Source organism: Lissotriton helveticus, chromosome 5_1, assembly GCF_964261635.1.
Source record: "Lissotriton helveticus chromosome 5_1, aLisHel1.1, whole genome shotgun sequence".
NCBI classification, from domain to species: domain Eukaryota; kingdom Metazoa; phylum Chordata; class Amphibia; order Caudata; family Salamandridae; genus Lissotriton; species Lissotriton helveticus.
Genome location: NC_136065.1, coordinates 103,567,040 through 103,586,824, shown reverse-complemented (window position 1 = coordinate 103,586,824; position 19,785 = coordinate 103,567,040). Strand labels below are relative to the sequence as shown.

Below are 19,785 nucleotides of genomic sequence, written 5' to 3'. Positions count from 1 at the left end.
TAGAAGATTAAACAGGTCAAGTTGGTGTTTGCCTGCCGAGCGAGTATTGAGGAGATAGGCAGAAGCAGTGTGAGGGGGTGATGAGGGTCCAATGGGGGGGGAGTCAATGTCCGGCGTAGGCAAAGAAATAATTGGATATGAAAACACAGCACGGTCTGCATGGGGGACATAAATATCTAATGCAGCTAAGTGCTGCATAATGGTATGGGAAAGGGGCACCTCAGTGGAGCAGGCGAGGAGTTGTGCAGAAGTGTATGACAACAGGAGGGTAGGGGGAGTGGCCCCTGGTCCCGGCCCGTCGCGGACGGGCGCAGACGGGCTTGAAGTGCCATAAGTAGGGAACCGGAAATAGCAGGGCGTGGCGGGGGGTGGAGGGACAGAGGAGCTGCCCCGCCAACCAGAGAGCAGCCCAAGATGGTCACCACGCCCGTCCCCGCCCTCGTGACCTGCCCGTCAGAGGGGGAGGGAACGCTCGGCGTGGGGCGCTCTGGCGGCAACAGGAGAGGGAATCCCAAAAGGATGAGGGGTGCGCGATGACCTCGGCGCAGCCCCTGAAGCAAGAGGCAAGTGAATTAAAAGTGTCCAGGCACTGTTAGTAAAAGAGAGGTTGCGCCGCGCCTCAGCGGCGTTGTTGCTCCCGGCGAAGCCTCGGGAGAACTGTCGGTTCTGTAGAGCTAAGGCGGGACTCGCCTGGCAGGAAGGTATTGCCGGGGGGGGAGGGACAGAGGAGCTGCCCCGCCAACCAGAGAGCAGCCCAAGATGGTCACCACGCCCGTCCCCGCCCTCGTGACCTGCCCGTCAGAGGGGGAGGGAACGCTCGGCGTGGGGCGCTCTGGCGGCAACAGGAGAGGGAATCCCAAAAGGATGAGGGGTGCGCGATGACCTCGGCGCAGCCCCTGAAGCAAGAGGCAAGTGAATTAAAAGTGTCCAGGCACTGTTAGTAAAAGAGAGGTTGCGCCGCGCCTCAGCGGCGTTGTTGCTCCCGGCGAAGCCTCGGGAGAACTGTCGGTTCTGTAGAGCTAAGGCGGGACTCGCCTGGCAGGAAGGTATTGCCGGGGGGGGAGGGATAGAGGAGCTGCCCCGCCAACCAGAGAGCAGCCCAAGATGGTCACCACGCCCGTCCCCGCCCTCGTGACCTGCCCGTTAGAGGGGGAGGGAACGCTCGGCGTGGGGCGCTCTGGCGGCAACAGGAGAGGGAATCCCAAAAGGATGAGGGGTGCGCGATGACCTCGGCGCAGCCCCTGAAGCAAGAGGCAAGTGAATTAAAAGTGTCCAGGCACTGTTAGTAAAAGAGAGGTTGCGCCGCGCCTCAGCGGCGTTGTTGCTCCCGGCGAAGCCTCGGGAGAACTGTCGGTTGGAGGGGAAAGTGGGGAGGTGAGGGGAGCATGTGAGGTGCAAGAGGGGATGTGGTATCGGTGTAATGGGTGGATGTGAGGTTTGAGGAGGAAGGGGCAAGGGCCTGAGGGGTAAGGGTCGTTAAGGGATGGTTTATAAGGGGAGGGGGGGTGTTAGGGAGGTGATGGGGTGCTGGAGGTGGACGGTCATTTGGGGGCATGGGAATTTGAAGGAGTGTGTTAGAGGGGAAGGGGGATGTTTCTAGAGAGGTAGGTATAACAGGAGTTACGAAGGGGGATGTGTCATTACGGGTAGGTGTGTTATGGGGGACTGGAGTTTGTCTCTGGGAGGTGGAGGAGAGTTGGAAGTAGGTGGGAAAGGGAGCTGGAGTGGGGAGAGGGAATTGGATTGCGGCCGGGGAGGGTTCGAGTGAGGGTGACATAGAAGTGTCGTTTGTGGAGGAAGGGGCAAGGACATGGGGTTATGGTCGTTATGGGACGGTTTAGAAGGGGAGGAGGGATACTGGGGAGGTGGTTGGGTGTTGGAGTTGGACGGTCATCGGGGGACATGGAAATTTGGAGGAGTGTATTAGAGGAGTAGTGGAGGATGGTTCCAGAGCTGAGGGTGGGCTAGGAGTTGAGAGGGATGATTCATAACGGGAAGGAGTGTCATGGAGGAGTGGAGTATTTCTCTGGGAGGCGGAGGGGATTTGGGAGTGGGTGGGGGAGGTAGCTGGTGTAGGTAGAGGGGATAGGATTGCGGCAGGGGAGAGTTCAAGTGCGGGTGCCAGAGAAGTAGTTATTGTAGGGGGACTCTCCTTAGTGAGAGGGTTAGGGGTTGTGGCGGTTGAGGTGTGCTCTAAGGGATTAAGGGACTGAGAGGGTGTTGGAGGAGGACTGGGTAGTGTCAGCTGGTTAGAAAGAGTGCTGAAGAGGAGTTTAAAAATTGTGAGGTGGTGTTCAGAGGCTTGGATAGGGATATTTCCAGTTTTGTAGATGGAGATGGTTATTTCACCAGGGAAAACAAGGTAGGAGAAGTGGCAAGTTTGAAACCGTGGGGGATTTTGATTGCGCTAGATACTGGGAGGTGGTGTAAAAAGGTGCTCTTCCATTTGGAGGGGCGTTTGGTGTAGAAAATATATTAGTTTTGGAAAGGAGAACATTGAGGGAAGCCATTGAGGTTCAGAAACCGAGTGTCAGAACATATGTTATGCTAAAAACCACTCCACTCATCGAACCTTATTTAATGGGCTCACTGACCTCGTACGAGAAATTTTTACTAACCAGATTCCGAATGAATCATTTTTATTATTTGCTTGTTAGGCCACGAACAATCACTTTTAACAAAGTAACAGCTCCCTGCGGCTGCAATGGAAAGTCTCTGCAGGATATGCTACATTTTATGTTTTTATGTAAATGTTATGAATTTCCCCGTAAACGCTATCTGGTCCCGCTTCTAAAGAAATTGAATTTTTGTCAAATCATACCTGCCATGATGTATTTACAACTATTACATAGTGATAGTATTCTTTTTGTATTAGAATTCCTGAAAACAATTGTAAAGTACAGAAAATGTTTGGATTTGTAAATTATTTTTTAAATCCTCTTTGCACATGCACTATTCACTTTAGTATAACCTGTGCTGCTATACTTGCTGCTAGTCAGGTATTATTGTACCTTTTTAAGGATCTTTATTTGATTTGATTTTTAAATAATGAACTTTTGGGATTGCTGTATTTTACTTTTGTGGTTTGCAAACTAAACCGAAAAAAAGTTTTATTATATTGAATATTAGTTTTAATGGGGGACGTGGAGCTGTGGTAGTTGTCTTCCATTACGGTTTCAGGATTTTGGATTATGTTTAAGATTCTTTTTGGTATTTTGCGAAAGGTTGGGAGGATATGGAATGGTCCAGGAGTTGGGTCCATGTTTGGTGAGGGCGGACTGTTTGTCGGTTGGGACATGAGGGGGGTGGTGTGTGGGTGATATTGAGGCGGGGCACCGTGGTGAGGTTTGGCTGGGGGAGAAAAGGGAGCGAGCGAAGAGATGGGGGAGAATTTTTAGAAGAAGGGGGCTTAAGGTAAGAGCGCGGAGGGAGGGGGAGTGGGAAGGAGGGAGGGGATGAGTTTTGGGAGTCACGGCATCAAATCCGGAGTGGGGGGTAGGAGAGTAGAGGATTGGCGGGGTTGGAGATGGGGAAAGGGAGATTTGGAGGCAGAGGTAGGGTAGGACGGAGGTTATTAAGATTTGGAAGGTTGCCAATAAGGAGCGGAGAAAGGTAGAGGTAGGTGCCCAGGCTAGCAAGATAACACTATATCACACATTATATACTAATTGACACTGATTCACACATTATATACTGATTGAACAAAGCAAGGTTTGAGGGTTACTTGCAGATCTTAGTCACACATTATATGGTGACAGCCTCACGCTATTACGGGGTAATTATTTGTCAAAGAGTCTCAGTGGGCCCAAATGAGGCACTGGGCTCATGAGGTCTCAGCGTGGCTCGTGGAGCCACTGCTCGGACCTACCTATCAGTTCGCAGGCGAGGATCCAGGGGGCTACAGTGGCCCAATTTTGGCGTCAGTCTTAGATGTTTAGAGGATTGAGGGGTCTCAGGAGGCCTCAGGTGATCTCAGGGGAGTTCCGGTACAATGGATCTTGGGGTGAGCAGTGGGGAACTGTTGCTCATTGTGCTGGTCGGAGGGTTTTACGGCAGGCCCGCTTCCGGCGTCCGTCTCAGGTGAGTAAAGAGGGGGGAGGGTAATACACTGACCCACCAGGCTCCTGTTGCTGATCAAGGGGCAGTGCTGACGTGCCTTCGGTGTGCGGCGGGATCCCCCAGAGTCCGGGCATCTTGAGCCGCGGGGGGCGATCACGGCAGGGAACCACAGCAAGGTACTTTGTTGTGTGGGTCCCGATCATCGGTCTCAGGCAAGGCGAGGACTGGTGAGACCCTGCATGTTTCAAACGGCTGGACTCAATCAGTTTCAGGCAACATCTGGGCCAATTAATGGGCTTACCTCAGGGTCATGGGGCTCTGATCTTCGGCTTTAGGCAACACAAGGGTTAGTGATTTCCGGCAGGGCCCAATCGGCAGGTCTTGCACAGCCTCAAGCTACATATGGTCTATTTTCAACAGTCTCATCTAGGCCTTGTTTGTCTACTCCCAAACGGTGCAAGGACTGTGGAGTTTCAGCAGGCCTCAGTCGGGAGGCCTCAGCCTGCCTGCCTCAGCCTGCCTCAAGTGACGTTGAGGATTTCAGCGGACTCAAGGTGCCGGCCTCAGTGGGTCAAGGGCAGTCAAGGCGCGACCATCAACGGAGTCACCAGGATCGCGGGCTGCAAACTCACCTCAAAGGTGCCGGCCTTGGGGGGCCAAGGGCAATCCAGGCGCGACCATCAACGGGCTCATCAAGGATCAGAGGGCCCCGATTGTCAAACATCAGGCGAGGTGCGGGCTGGAGAGTCACGACAGGCCTCAGACGGCAGGTCTCAGTTGGCTGTAAGCGACGTTGACGACCCCAGCAGCCCCTATCATCACCCTCAGGCGAGGCGAGGGCTGAGGAGTCACGGCAGGCCCCAATCAGCAGGTCTCAGTTGGCTGTGAGAGACGTTGCAGATCCCAGCGGGCTCACCCCAGGCGCCAGCCTCGGGAGGCTCGGTCTCAAAGGCAGAGGTGGGACTCAGACGCCTCGGGGTCAAGGCGGCGAACGCAAGGACACATATGGCCCAGCTCCAGGCGGAAAAGGTGCCACCCTCAACGGGCTCACCTTGGCTCAACAGGGTCTCCATCGTCAGGCCTCAGGCGAGGCGCGGGCTGGGGAGTCACAATAGGCCTCAAACAGCAGGCCGCAGTCGGTCCCAAGCGACCTTGAGGACCTCAGCAGCCCCGACCGTCAGTCCCAGGCGAGGGCAGGGGAGTCTTGGCAGGTCCCAGTCAGCCACAAGCGACGCTGCAGATTCCAGTGGGCTCCCCCCAGGCGCCTACCTCGGGGGACTCAGGGCATCAAAGACGCGTTTCCGAGGCCTCAGATTCCAGGCAGCGAACGCAAGGCCACATCGGGCCCAGCACCAAGCAGATAAGGTGCCACTCTCAACGGGCTCAACCTTGGTCTCGATCTTCAAGCCTCAGGCAAGGCACGGGCTGGGGAGTCAGGATAGGCCTCAGACGGCAGGTGTTGGTCAGCCGCCAGTAGATTTCAGCGCCCTGGACGTCAGCCTCAGGCGAGGCGAGGGCTGAGGAGTCTCGGCTGGCCCCAGTCAACGGGCCTCAGTCAGCTGAAAGCGCCGGCGGTGATCAGTGGGTTCACTTTAAGTGCTGTCCTCAGGGGGGGGGGGGCTTGGGGCAGACTAAGCGACCACAAAGCCACAACGGTCTCAGCCCCAGGCATCGGTCCCCGAGACTCACCGGGGCATTCCTCTTGACTGGGGAGCGATCGGATTAGTCCGGCAGCTGCAGGGACCTTCAGTGCGGGTCTTTGATGAAGCCGGGGCGAGTGGAGGATCAGTCGCAACGAGTCCTCGCTGAGTCCAGGGGTAAGTCATTAGTAACAAGTTTTCTTCAGGATTCTTTCAATGTTCTTGCGATATTAATTACTGGTTGCAAAGCTATGGTTGGATGGGTCGGATGGCCAGGTACTCGGGGAATAAATACAGATGAAGTATTCCCCAACCCAGGAGCTCGATGGAGGTGCTCCTACTCGGCGGCCATCTGAGGCCATAAAAAAGAAAAAAAAATATATCACCATCGGCTGTACACTCCCTGTTGACTGGTCAGACCACCATCTCATTCTCTTTCATATCAATCAAAAGACACATCAACTGCATAGCACAAACAATCACTTTCACTGGATGAGGAACCTGAGACAAGTCCCCCTTGAAGAACTAGAACAAGGGCTAAATACACTTCCCCCGTCCACCGCAGACGACAGGTCCACAACAGAACTTACCTCACAATACAACGCGGCTATGACCGCCTTGCTGGACCAAATAGCCCCCTTGAAACGGAAAAAAACCAAGACCCTAACATCGAGATCGTGGTTCAGCACTGACCTTAACATGGAAAGAAGGCAACTAAGAGCTGCAGAAAGAATTTGGCGTAATAACCCTTCAACAACCCACCTCGAGCAACTCAAAAAGGAATGTAGGAACTATAAAAAGCATATTATAAATGAAAATCCACCTTCTTCTGTGGTGCACTCAAAAATGCTAACAATCGCCCCAAACAACTATTCAACATCATTAGACAACAAACATCCAAACCACCACCTTCTGCAATTCCGGCTTCCACAGATCTTTGTAACAAATTTGCCAATTTCTTCAATTAAAAAATGACAAAGATCGAGCTCTCACTCAAGGATCACCTCCTTCCTCCCAATGAAGACCCGCTACCCTACAAAGGTGACATGATACCACCCAGACAATCCACAAAAAACTAGATAACATTCAAACCCATCAATGCAGCTGAAATTATTGAATTGACTACTGGTCCAAGCCTTCTTCTCACACTGAGGACCCCCTCCCCGCCCAACTGGCTAAAAAACTCAAACTCTCCATAGTCCCACGCTGGTTGAAGATTATTAATAGCTCCCTGAAAACAGGAATCATACCCGGGGTGACCTAGTTCTAGGACACCCCCGCGCCGCACGGCCACCAGCTGCTGCGTGTGCCTACCCTGCCTGACTGCCTCGCTGCCGCCGCGTGACCACGCCCCCTGCCTTCGAGCGGCATGGTCCGTGCTCGCCTGACCGGCCCCTGTTGTCTTTGCTGTTTTTTGAATTCTGTTTTGTCGTTCTGTATTGCCTGTTTTTCAAGTTTATTGTACTTTCCTTCTTACTGCCTGCTCTTAGCTGCCCTTCGTCATCCCTCCCCGCTTCCCGCCACCGCCATTAACCCCGCCCCTTTTTGCCTTCTGTACCCTCCCCGCTCCCGCCTCCCAGCTGCTCCGCCCCCCCGCGCACTTCGCCATATATGGCGACCGTGCGAACGCGCAGCGTTGACGCGCAGCGGGCGCGCCGATCGTGCGCCGAAGGCGCGCCAAAGGTAAGCCCGTCTGCGCCCGTCCGCGCCTGGACCGCGCCCAGTGCCAGGACCCCTGGCCCCCACCGACGGAAGCCGACCCGACGAACCTACAACGCCGCCGAACTCACCGCACTCAACACCGGCGGCATCCCGGGATGCCACCGAGCCACCCCGAAGCACACCCACGGACCCTTCAGCTGCCACGCCTGCAAGTTCACCTGCATCCGGACCTACCCTGAACCAGCACCCGCCAAGCCGAACACCAGCAGCAACCACCTCAAGTGCATCCTGCTCAACACCCGCTCCGTCCACAGACACGCCATCGAACTCTGGAACCTCCTCGACACCACAGCCCCTGACGTTGCCTTCCTCACGGAGACCTGGATGAACGCCTCCTCAGCGCCCGACATCGCCATCGCCATCCCAGAGGGCTACAAGATCACCCGGAGGGACCGCACCGCCAACCAGATGGGAGGAGGCATCGCCATCGCCATCATCCACAGAGACACCATCCGCATCACGACCAACACCGACGACACCCTAACCACCGCCGAACACCTGCACTTCCAGATCCACACCGACCCGAAGACCACCCTCAGAGGCACCCTGATCTACCGACCCCCGGGACCACGCACACGATTCAGCGAGGACATCGCCGACTTCATCAGCCCGCATGCCCTCCCCTCCGCCGACTACATCCTCCTGGGGGACCTCAACTTCCACCTGGAGAACAACAGCGACCGTAACACCATCACCTTGCTCGACAACCTCGCCAACCTCGGACTCAAGCAGCTATTGTCCACCCCCACCCACCTCGCCGGACACACGCTCGACGCCGTCTTCTCATCCAGCAAAGACATCGCCTTCAGCCACGCAACAGGACTCCACTGGACGGACCACAGCTGCGTCCACTTCACCTTCAAAAGAACGACGATCCACCACCACCACCACCAGCAACAGGTTGCCCGAAGAAGCTGGAACAAGATCACAGCCGACCAGCTCACCGCCTCCCTGAGCCAGCACCCTCCGGCCGGCTCAGCGAACCCCAGCCAGGCCGCCGACAACCTCACGAAGTGGATCAGCAACTGCGCGGACGAACTCGCACCTCTGAGGACCCCGCCCAGCAGACCCGGCAGCAGAAAAACCCCATGGTTCACCGACGAACTCAAGAGCTCCAAGAAGAACTGCCGAGCCCTCGAGAAAGTATGGAGAAGGGAACCAACAATGGACAACATGACCACCCTCAAGCTCGCCACCCGGAAACACCACCAACTGATCCGCGCCACCAAGAAAAATGCATACAAGGACCGGCTGGACAACAACGCACACAACTGCAAGGAACTCTTCAACATCGTGAAAGAGCTCTCCAACCCCAACGCCGGAAACAACGACATCACCCCGTCGCAAGACCTCTGCAACTCCCTCGCCTCCTACTTCCACAACAAGATCGCGGACATACACAACAGCTTCAGCATCCAACCGACGCACGCCACAACCGCAGCAACGCCACCCACCACCACCCTCCGCGCCTGGTCTCCGATCAGCACCGAAGACACCGTCCGCACAATGAACTCCGTCCACTCCGGATCTCCGACCGACCCCTGCCCTCACCACATCTTCAACAAGGCCGACGTTGTCATCGCACCCCACCTGCGGGACATTATCAACACCTCCTTCGACACCGCCACCTTCCCGGAGAGCTGGAAGCACGCAGAACTCAGCGCTCTACTCAAGAAACCTACAGCGGACCCCACCGAACTCAAGAATTACCGTCCCATCTCGCTCCTCCCGTTCCCGGCCAAAGTCATCGAAAAGACCGTCAACAAACAGCTGGCCGCCTTCCTCGAGACGAATGGATCCCTCGACCCCTCACAGTCTGGCTTCCGAGCCAACCACAGCACCGAGACCGCCCTCATCGCTGCCACCGATGACATCCGAACCCTAATGGACAACGGAGAAACAGCGGCCCTCATCCTCCTGGACCTCTCAGCGGCATTCGACACTGTCTGCCACCGCACCCTAGTGCAGCGCCTCGGCAACATCAGAATCCAGGAGAAGGCACTGGAATGGATCACCTCCTTCCTCGACGGAAGAACACAGAGAGTCCGCCTACCACCGTACAAGTCAGAGGCCACCGAAGTCATCTGCGGCGTCCCTCAAGGATCCTCGCTGAGTCCCACCCTCTTCAACGTCTACATGAGCCCCCTCGCGGCCATCGCACGCCAACACAACCTCAACATAATCTCCTACGCCGACGACACCCAGCTGATCCTCTCCCTGACCAACGACCCCGCCGCCGCCAGAGCCAACCTGCACGAAGGGATGAGAGATGTAGCCTAGTGGATGACGACCAGCCGCCTGAAACTGAACTCAGACAAGACGGAGGTCCTCATCCTGGGATCCTCGCCCTCCGCCTGGGACGACTCCTGGTGGCCCCCCCGCCCTGGGCACCGCACCCAAACCGACGGACCACGCACGCAACGTGGGCTTCATCCTGGACTCCTCCCTCTCCATGACCAGACAAGTCAACGCCGTCTCCTCGACATGCTTCAACATCCTACGCATGCTACGGAAGATCTTCTGGTGGATCCCCACCGAGACCAGGAAGACTGTCACCCAGGCCCTCGTCACCAGCCGACTGGACTACGGCAACGCCCTCTACGCCGGAACCACCGCCAAGCTCCAGAAGAGACTCCAACGGATCCAGAACGCCTCAGCCAGACTCATCCTCGACATCCCACGAAACAGCCACATCTCCGGACATCTGAGAGACCTGCACTGGCTCCCCGTCAACAAAAGAATCACCTTCCGTCTCCTCACCCACGCACACAAAGCCCTACACGACCAAGGCCCGAGCTACCTCAACAACCGAATCAACTTCTACGCTCCCAAGCGCCACCTCAGATCAACCAGCCACGCCCTCGCCGCCGTCCCCCGCATCCGAAGAGCGACAACAGGTGGAAGGTCCTTCTCCTACCTGGCCGCCAAAACCTGGAACTCCCTCCCGACCGACCTGCGCCTGACCCAAGACCACCTCTCCTTCAGGAAGAAGCTCAAGACCTGGCTGTTCGAGCAGTAACTGCACCCCCCCCCCCCCTCCTAGCGCCTTGAGACCCTACGGGTGAGTAGTGCGCTCTATAAATGTCTTGATTGATTGATTGATTGACTGCCTGCAAATCGGCCAGGTAACAATTTTACTGAAGAAAGCAGGCGCTGACCCAAGTGATCTCAACAACTACAGGCCTGTCTCCAATCTCCCATTCCTAGCAAAACTAATAGAAACATGTGTACTCCGTCAACTCTCCCATCACATGGACATCAACAATCTCCTTGACCCCCACCAATCAGGCTTCAGAAAAGGATGCAGCACAGAGACTGCCATCCTAAATGTCATTGATGACATCCATAAATCACTGGACATGGATCGCTGCTCTCTACTCATACTCCTCGACCTTTCAGCGGCCTTTGATACAGTTGACCACAATCTACTCATCAACATACTCAGAGAAAGGACAGGAGCAGATGGGGTGGTCTTACAATGGTTCACCTCCTTCCTGCAAAACCGCAAAATAAAAATCAGAGACTTCACATCTGACCTACACCCTATAACCAGAGGCGTCCCCCAAGGTTCAGTTCTCTCACCCGCACTGTTCAACATCTACATGTCGCCACTCATTATCATCCTCAAATAAGCCAACATACCCTTCCACCTCTACGCCGACGATACCCAGATCTACCTCTAAACTTCCTCCATAGTGGATATGCAAAAACTCAATGACACCCTAATTGAAGTCCAAAACTGGCTGTCCCAAAACCATCTGAAACTTAACCAGGACAAAACGGAAATCCTCCTCATAGCTAACGAAGAATAGACCCCCCGAATCACGGAATGGATAAAGTCTATTGATGCTCTCAACTGCACTCTCATCCCGGCAGACTCCGTGCAGTCACTGGGAATAACTTTAGACCCCAACCTTGACATGATAAAGCACTTCAAAAACAACACTGCAAGATGTGCCTTTTTCAACTTAAAACTACTAAACAAAATCAAACCCTTCATCTCTCCAAATGACCTGAAGCAAGTTACACAATCCCTAGTGCTATCCAGACTAGACTACGGGAACGCCACCCTCACAGGCAAGGCTAAGCTACACGTTGCTCATCTTAGATCTACCTTAAATGCAGCAGCCAGAATGGTGACTGGGTAAAAATATACGATCACATCTCCCCTGCGCTCAAAGAGCTCAACTGGCTCCCAATAGAATTGCTTGCCAACTTCAGGACTGCATGTCTCACCCACAAAGCGCTCCACACTGGCAAACCCTCCTATCTAGCCGCCAACCTCCACAAAGCGGGACAGACAAGAAAACTCAGGAGCACCAACACTATGCTACTCACCCCCCCAAAAAACCCGTAAACAAAAGACCTTATCTCGATCTTTCTCTGGAAATGCACCCAGAATTTGGAATGCCATCCCTGTACATATCAGAACTAACGCTTCCTGCAAAGAATTCGAATGCCAGCTCAAAGTGCTCTTCCTCAATCGAGCTCTCCCAAAATGACAAAGGTGCTACAATTTACCAATCCGACATTAACTGAGGATCCAGTCACTATGATAAGACCAACTCCCTACAGCATCTTACTCTTACCCCGCTCATTACGCTCCCCGACTATTATCACCTCCACTGCTATTCTGCATCCGAATGATATGACTTATACCGAGTAATGACCCATCTTTGAACACTGTATGTATATTTCACTCTTTGTATACGCAACTGTTATTCAATAAATGTTGTTAAGCGCTCCGATTCCTTCAGGTCTGGCTAGCACTATATAAAACTTCTAAATAAAATAGAGTAGCTCTGGCACTCTGTACCATCTAGTACAGTGCACCGAGTGGTACAGTATGCCTTGTAGTAGCTGTCAGTTACTCTGTACCATCTAATGCAATGTACTGAGTAGTACAGTATAACTTCAAGTAGCTCTGTCCCTCTGTTCCATCTACTGCAGTGTACTGAATAGTACAGTATGCATTGGAATAGCTCTGTTACTCTGCACTAATACAGTGTACTGACTATTTCTGGGTACCTTCTAGTAGCACTGTTACTCCGTACCATCTAATACAGTGTAAAGACTAGTACAGCAAACCTTGGAGTAGCTCTGTTACTTAGCACCATCTAGTACAGTGTACTGACTAGTATAGTATATCTTCTAGTAGCTTTGTTACTCTGTACTGTCTAGTACAGGGTACTGACTCTTACAGTGCCCTATCTGCTCCAGTGTTTGGTGTAGCACAGTGTGTGGTTTAGCACTGTGTGGTGTAATGTAGTATTCTGTGCAATGCAGTGTATAGTAGGATGTCCTCTCTATGTCGTCCTGTTTGGTGTAGTGTGTGCTCTAGATGAATGCCTGCATTAGTGTAGTGAGCAGTCTAGTGCCATGCTCTCTAGCACAGCGTGCTCCTTCCAGATGTGGTGTAAATTAATCATATGGAAAGCAGTAATTACAGCCTTTCTTTGTGTCATTAAATCTCTAATTCTGAATCTCTTTTCTGCAGTGACGGTGACTCTGGATCCTGACACAGCTCATCCTTGGCTCCTCCTCTCTGAGGGGCAGAGACGTATGATACGGACAGACACAGCACAGCCTGTGCCGGACACTCCCAAGAGATTCACCTACTACCACTGTGTGCTGGGCAGCGAGGGGTTCACCTCCGGCAGACATTACTGGGAGGTGCAGCTGCTGCAGGAGGGGTATGGGTGGGAGGTGGGGGTCGCAGCAGAGTCTGTGAACAGAAAGGGACCCTTCATAAAGTCACCTTCGCAGGGAGTCTGGGCTATACGGAGGTGGGACGGTGAATGGAGCTACAAAGCTCTCACCTACGATGAGACTTCTTTGTGGCTTCGTGAGAAGCCCCAGAAGCTGGGGGTGTATCTAGACTATGAGGGGGGGCGGATCTCCCTGTACAATGCTGACTCCATGGAGCTTCTCTACACCTTCCCGCAGGCCCTCTTCACAGAGCGGCTCTTCCCGTTCTTCTGGATCGATGAAGGAACGGAAATGAGGCTGGTGTGAGAGATGCAGGGAGCTTCAGCCCCTCATCCCTCCCTCCCGCCCCCTTCTGCAGTGATAACAATGTGACCAGGAGCACAAATAGAGACGCTTTTAAATAATAAAACACTTCCTTTAGGAATAAGTATCATGGGAGGGTGTAGTAATTCCAGTGACTTGAAAAGAAGGTTTCTTTCATGTAGATTTATTAATGTATAGATGTCAGCCAACCCCCGATGTGAGGAGCCCACACCTCACCTGTCCATCCCCAGTTTAAACACCAACTTTCCAAAGAATCTTCTTCACAATGATCCTCTTACATGTTGCCATGACAACCAGAAGCCTCATGTTCAAGTGACCACTACATATTTCTTTTCCTTATACAATTAAAAAATAATTCCAGAAAATGTTTGCTATGTGCATCGTACACCAAACATCATGGAAGGCATATTAAAGTCTATGCAGAATTGAAAAATGTGCCTTTCTTTCGCATGCGGATCTTTGACATTAATATGTCACATTATAGCGATGCGCTGAGGAGCACTTATTAAAAGTGATTGTTTTTAAACATGACCTTAGAAACCATTCCTGCCCCCGCCTCGGCGACAGTGCTATTATTAGTGAACTAAGAGGCAAGACAGTTGTCATGTGAACCCTGTATGCAACCCAGATTCAGGGTGGCTTTAGGACAGTGCGACCGGTGCAGTCGCACCTACGCTGACCTGGGATAGGTGCTGTGTGTTAAGAAATAACTTTGGGTTTTAAAGCACCTGCTGTTTCCTTGTGTGCCCAGCACGTTTCAGGCAACAATAAAAATGCCACGATAATGCAAGTGATTAATGTTTCTGCTGGAGAGAGATGGAAGTTTTGGCTAGCTGCAGTTTTGACTCATCATAAAGTAGCACATAGCTAAAATCATCATAAAGTAGCACAGAGCTAAGAGCTGTAAAGAACATGTACATGCAGATCACAGAACAGTAATCCTCACTGGTTTCTGTAACATTTCCTATAGACTGATTTACACACACAAGACGAATTGTCTCTGTATAAAGTGTGTGCGATGTAAAGCGCTTGAACACCCTAAGGTTAGTATGAGTAGCGCTATAAAGCAAGACATGCGTGTGAGACAGGGGCTGTGTAGAGAAGAGGGACACTGTTGGCAGGTGGGAGTGGGAATCTTTGCAGAAGGTGGTAATGGGGGTAGGGGCGTCACAATAGATTGTCACACGAGGTGACTCTGGCTCTAAAGCTGCCCCTGCCAAGACTCTTATAAATAAAGCAACAGCATAGTCTATTAAATCAAACGCAATTGGTTTTTATAGCGCTGGTATTCTAAACTCACAGGATTGAAAGTGCTTTCATATGTAAAAGTGAAGAAAATGGAGGATCAGTGAAGTGCACTATTTACCTAGGATCATAAAATGTGGGTAAATCACAATTAATCCAGGTTTTCTGGTTTCACTTTGTACAAATAAGCCACTAAATGGGTTTCTATTTGTGTCTCCTTTCTAACTTAAATGTTAATGCTTTTGTGATCCATCACATGTGAATGTAGCTGGTATTTCTTTGCCAGGGTGTAAAACTTCTTTTTATGGACAGTGTTTTTGTAACATGTGAGCTTGACTAGGCCAGTGAAGATATATCACAATACAGAACTATGTGAAAACATTACAGTGCCTAAACTGTAAACATTCCTCTCAGGAGACAATATGGCGTCAGTGTGAGCGGACGGGCCGGAGGACACTCCGTGGCTCCGGACCTGGTGAGCTCAGAGAGAAGAGAAACCTGTGCGCTACGATGGGGGAGAGCAGTCGCTAGATCTGCTCCCTGCCCGTGTGATCGGGGACTTTTTATGGAGTGACTGCTCAGGGGCTCAGAGGCTTTGATGGGACTGAGCCTGGGTTGAGGGCAGTCTGCATCGTTTCATTACCTGCCACTACATACCTTGGATTATCGTATGCATGGGAAATCGAGGCAGATGGACATTGGTTATTGAACTGTGATACTGCGATACTGTGATACTGCGATACTGTGTGCGACGGCGAGCAACATCACCGCGATACTGTAAGCGCCCACGCAATCAATGCCTGAAGTCGCATTAGCAGTAAATCTTTTCCACAGCGAAAATCGGTGTGCGGCTATAAGCAGGAGAAGACCCCGCTTACTTCATTTCAGTCATTACCTATCACTATCTATTGTATTATTGTGAGTGATTAAACCAACCTCAAGGAAAAAAACGTAGCTTGGAAACCTGTAATCCGAGATCAACCTGAGTTCGCGTCTGGTGCTTCCCCCAAGTTTCTCGGTTGAGCTCAGCGGAAAAGTTAGTGCCGACGGCGGTGGTATCACGCAGACAGCGCGGTTGCATGGTTCTCTGATTCCCTGTTTGGTTTTCCTGGTTACCTGGCTCCCTGGCTCCTGGCCCATGGTGATGACGGCACTCCTGGCAGCTCTCCAACGATGACGACGACGGTCCTGCTTTGCTGCCTTGCCGGGTTGCTGGGTGACTGGACGGCTGACAGAACGCCGACAGAGGGGGGAGAAGCCGCCCACCCAACAGGTACTAGGCGTTTGATTTTTCACGGTCGCATCACGGATAACAAAACTGTTCTAACACCATTAAAACGCTATTAACTATTAACTGCCAGAGTATTGGAAAAAATAAAAGGAAAACAAAATGTTTGCAAAAAAGGGGAGGAGATAGCAGGAGATAGACGCGACTTAATGAAATAAAAAAGTGGGGAGCCACGCTGGAGGGGGCTGGACATGCGCCAATAATTGGTGAGCAAAGGGCTGCAATAACGGAGACGATCCCTCCAAAAATCGACAGCGGCTATCTAGAGAGAGTTAACAGCAGAGGGGAGGAGAGTGGGGACTGGGGGCGAGGTAATCTGGCTAACAATTCAACAGTCACAAAGTCCAGAGCAGCCTTCAATATCCTCAAAACCCTCAGAGCTATTAAAAATCTCGAACTCTGTATAGCCTGTACAGCTGATACAGCCTTCATTGACAGCACTGCTTACACTGCCTATACTGCCTGCACTACTAAACTAAACCCCAGTGCCAAAACTTTATTGTTCCTCGCAACTAAGAAGGTGAAACGGTGGAAGCTGAAAATACATGTCAAAGTAGGCATATATCTACAGCTGGCTCATCCTCGGCCCCAAGACAACGACCTAAATAAAATGGCAGCATGAACGGGAGTAGAGGGGCTACCTGGGATGCCCGCTATGCCCCTAAACGCGACCGGCGAATCAGTTGACCACCTACGCAAATGCCCGGGAGAAATGGAGCAGGATAAAGACCTAGTTCAGGCCCAAGAGAAATATCAAGGCCATCTGGATACTCAAGATGGACAAGAAGGTACAGGGGATGCCGTAGAGGAACAAACCACAAATAAATCCAAGGTAACAAAGGAACCTAATCAAAGGCCAGAAACTAGAGCAACTAAAGCCAAAGAGGGCAATCGGGGGGGGGGGGGGGGGGGGGACGACAGCAGTAGCACTGAAAGGCCGTCAGGCAAGGATTGCAACAAAACCAAGGGAAAAAAACAGACAAAAATTTGGAACAGAAGCACCACACTAGGCTGGAACAAGAATCCGACAAGGTAAAGGAGAAAGGGAAAAGTAAAAATCAAGAAAAAAGCAAGGTGGCAGATGAGCTGGATAAAGACAGTGAGAACCTAATGGAGAAGAAAGCAAGGAGATTGCAGACGATAAAGAACTTGAAAGCAACCACTAAGGGCACTGGGCAGCAGCCAGACTCACAGCCAAGGATATCAAATATATTTAGCCCAATCCCTAAAGACAATCAGGAGAAAATAAATAAAAAAAGAGTATCATAACCTGGCGATTCCAGTAGACAAAAGGAAACGGAATGACCACCAGGAAGCACGAAGGCACAGTATGGGTCTTATTTCTGATACAAACAGTGCTCAAAAAAAAAATGCGGGAGTTGGCCATGAACTAATGAAAGAAAAGCCTTGTGCAAACTTAAGTAGCCCTATAAGGAGAGAATCCTTGCCCCCACCATTAAATCAAAACCCGGGGACCAAATGTCTCCCGTCGGAAGCACAGACATCCTCCCCAAAAAACGAGTTGCCTCTGGAATCTGAAATATCAAGTGGGGATTCTGGCTCAGATATCTACGAGACTGGTATGTCTATCTCTAGTGCAACAAGTAGCTCAAATGAGGAGGAAGAGAAAGAAGAGGAAGGAGAGGGTGCCGAGGTTGGAGAGAGGAGTGCAACAACAGTCTTGGAGGCCTCGGTTACCACAATCTTGGGCGTCCCACGGGCATCCACCCGAGATATTAGCCATAAAGGGAAAAAAGATGATTGGGGAAAAAGAAGAACAAGGCGCAGAAGGCACCATCAATCAACCGGCGAAGAAACCACAGATCCCGGAGGCAACATGGAGCATGGCAAACACAGGAGTAGCCGCTCACAGTTAGGTTTAGCCTCAAGGGCATCAAGAGAACAACAATCACACAGCCAACACTGGCAAGAGCCAGAGAAAAGCAGCCCATTGCCAATTGAAGATGGTTGTGATATGCAAAATAGGAGGGAGCCCTCTGTAAGCGAAGTTCTAAACTCAATCAAGCATTTTAACATAGACGTTAAGAATGATAGCAATAGGAATCATGCTGCAATCCAGGAACTTCGAGGAGCCGTTGAAAAAGTAGACCAAACATGTTCAGAAATATCGAACAGAATGGCCTCTGTAGAGTCCCACACTGAATACTTAGAGTCTGACTTCAGTAAACTCCAGAAGCAAGGGGCAGAGCATGAAGGTGTTATCAAGGATTTGATGCAAAAAGTTGAAGACCTAGAGAACAGAGGCAGGAGGAACAATCTTCGTTTTCTAGGGATTCCCGAAGGAGTTGAGGGAGATGACCCGAGAGGGTACATGATCAACCTAGTAAAGACAGCTTTTCCTGAGCTTGAAAGCTGGGATATGAATACTGAACTTCAACGGGTACATCGCTTCCCCCTGGCACTTCCAAAACGTAGCCAGAAGCCAGCACAGTATCCTAGAGCAATGCTGGTCAACATAGGAAACTTTAGGCTAAGAGAAGCAATTTATGACATTGCGAGGCCCACAAGTAAGAAGGAATTCACCGACTTTTCATTCTTCGTGCGCCCAGATTTTGCTCACGCAACAGTAGAACGCCGGTGGAGGATGAGGCAGTTGATTACCCCATTTGAACAAAACGGTGCAAAGATATTTCTTCAAAACCCAGCAAGATTAAAAATAATCTATAAAGGCACCACTAAAATCTTTACCAGTGAAGTGCAAGCAGAATCCTATCTGAACGAAATCGTGGGGAACACCAACCAGAAAGCTGGCAAATAGCAAAAGCCCAGAAAGCCTGTTAAATGAATAAATAAACGACAAGAACTTAAAACGCAGGACATAACTCTCACATGTCATTAATATACGTAGATATTGAGTAGAACCTATATTGGAGCACAGAGGTTCTATTTATGTACCAAAGAGATGTAGGGAATACATCTCTTTGATTCCGGGCCACGGGGCACGTCTGACACGTACTGCCCTAACTGTCAACCACACCTGGGAACAATGTACCCAGGGCGTCTCAATGGGGAGGGGGGAGGTGGGTGGGGGGAGCACAGAGAGGGTAGGGCTCGGGTGCGAGAAAGGGGGGGATAGCAGGGGTGGAAGGGGGAGGGAGGGGAAAGGGCAGAAATGTTGCACAAGGATATGGTATTTCGTTATTGGCATTACAAGTTTGGGTTGGGAAAGGAATACAAGATATACAGCAAAGTAAAGATAAAACAGACAATCATCAGCATAGGGTCGAAAGTACTAAAGCTATATGGCATGTAGAATAGCCTCGATAAATGTATGTGGGCTCAATGAGCAAAAAAAGAGGTTCAAGGTAGCAGCCCTACTCAGAACATTCCACGTTGACCTGGTTTGTCTGCAAGAGACCCACATAGAGGGTACCAACGCATACCTGTTGGGCCAATTGGGATTCGAAGTTATGGCAAAATCAAATCAAGGGACCAAAACTAGAGGTGTGGCGGTGCTGGGCAGGTGCAGTGACACAATTATAAAGAGGAAAAAAGAAGACCAATGGGGGAGGTGGGTGCTGATAGAGATAGACTTTAAGGGGGAGATGATCACTTTAGCTACAATTTATGGGTCCACAGAGGATGACCCAGACGTATTCCAGTACCTGGATGTGGAATTGGCACATTGGCCTGAGCCAATTGTATGTTGCGGCGACTTTAATCTGCATGACCCAATTAGTTCATTCTTGCAGCCAGGGTCAAAATATCTAGGGAGGAAAAGGAAAATGTTTAGGGCACTGTCGGATATGGCGTTTCATAATTCGCTGGAAGATTCTT

At 51.3% G+C, this 19,785-nt stretch overlaps 1 protein-coding gene across 3 annotated transcripts in view; it reads left to right on the top strand.

Annotated features, from left to right (window-relative positions):
• LOC144754229 (butyrophilin subfamily 3 member A3-like) overlaps positions 1 to 13,887 on the top strand; it is a 168,605-nt gene extending 154,718 nt beyond the window's left edge. For all 3 annotated transcript variants that reach the window (XM_078641819.1, XM_078641818.1, XM_078641817.1), the window contains one exon: positions 12,919 to 13,887. In XM_078641819.1, the coding sequence (XP_078497945.1) occupies positions 12,919 to 13,436 (518 nt within the window). In that variant the 3' untranslated portion in view covers positions 13,437 to 13,887. The remainder of the gene's footprint in view (positions 1 to 12,918) is intronic.
• The last annotated feature ends 5,898 nt before the right edge of the window (positions 13,888 to 19,785 follow it).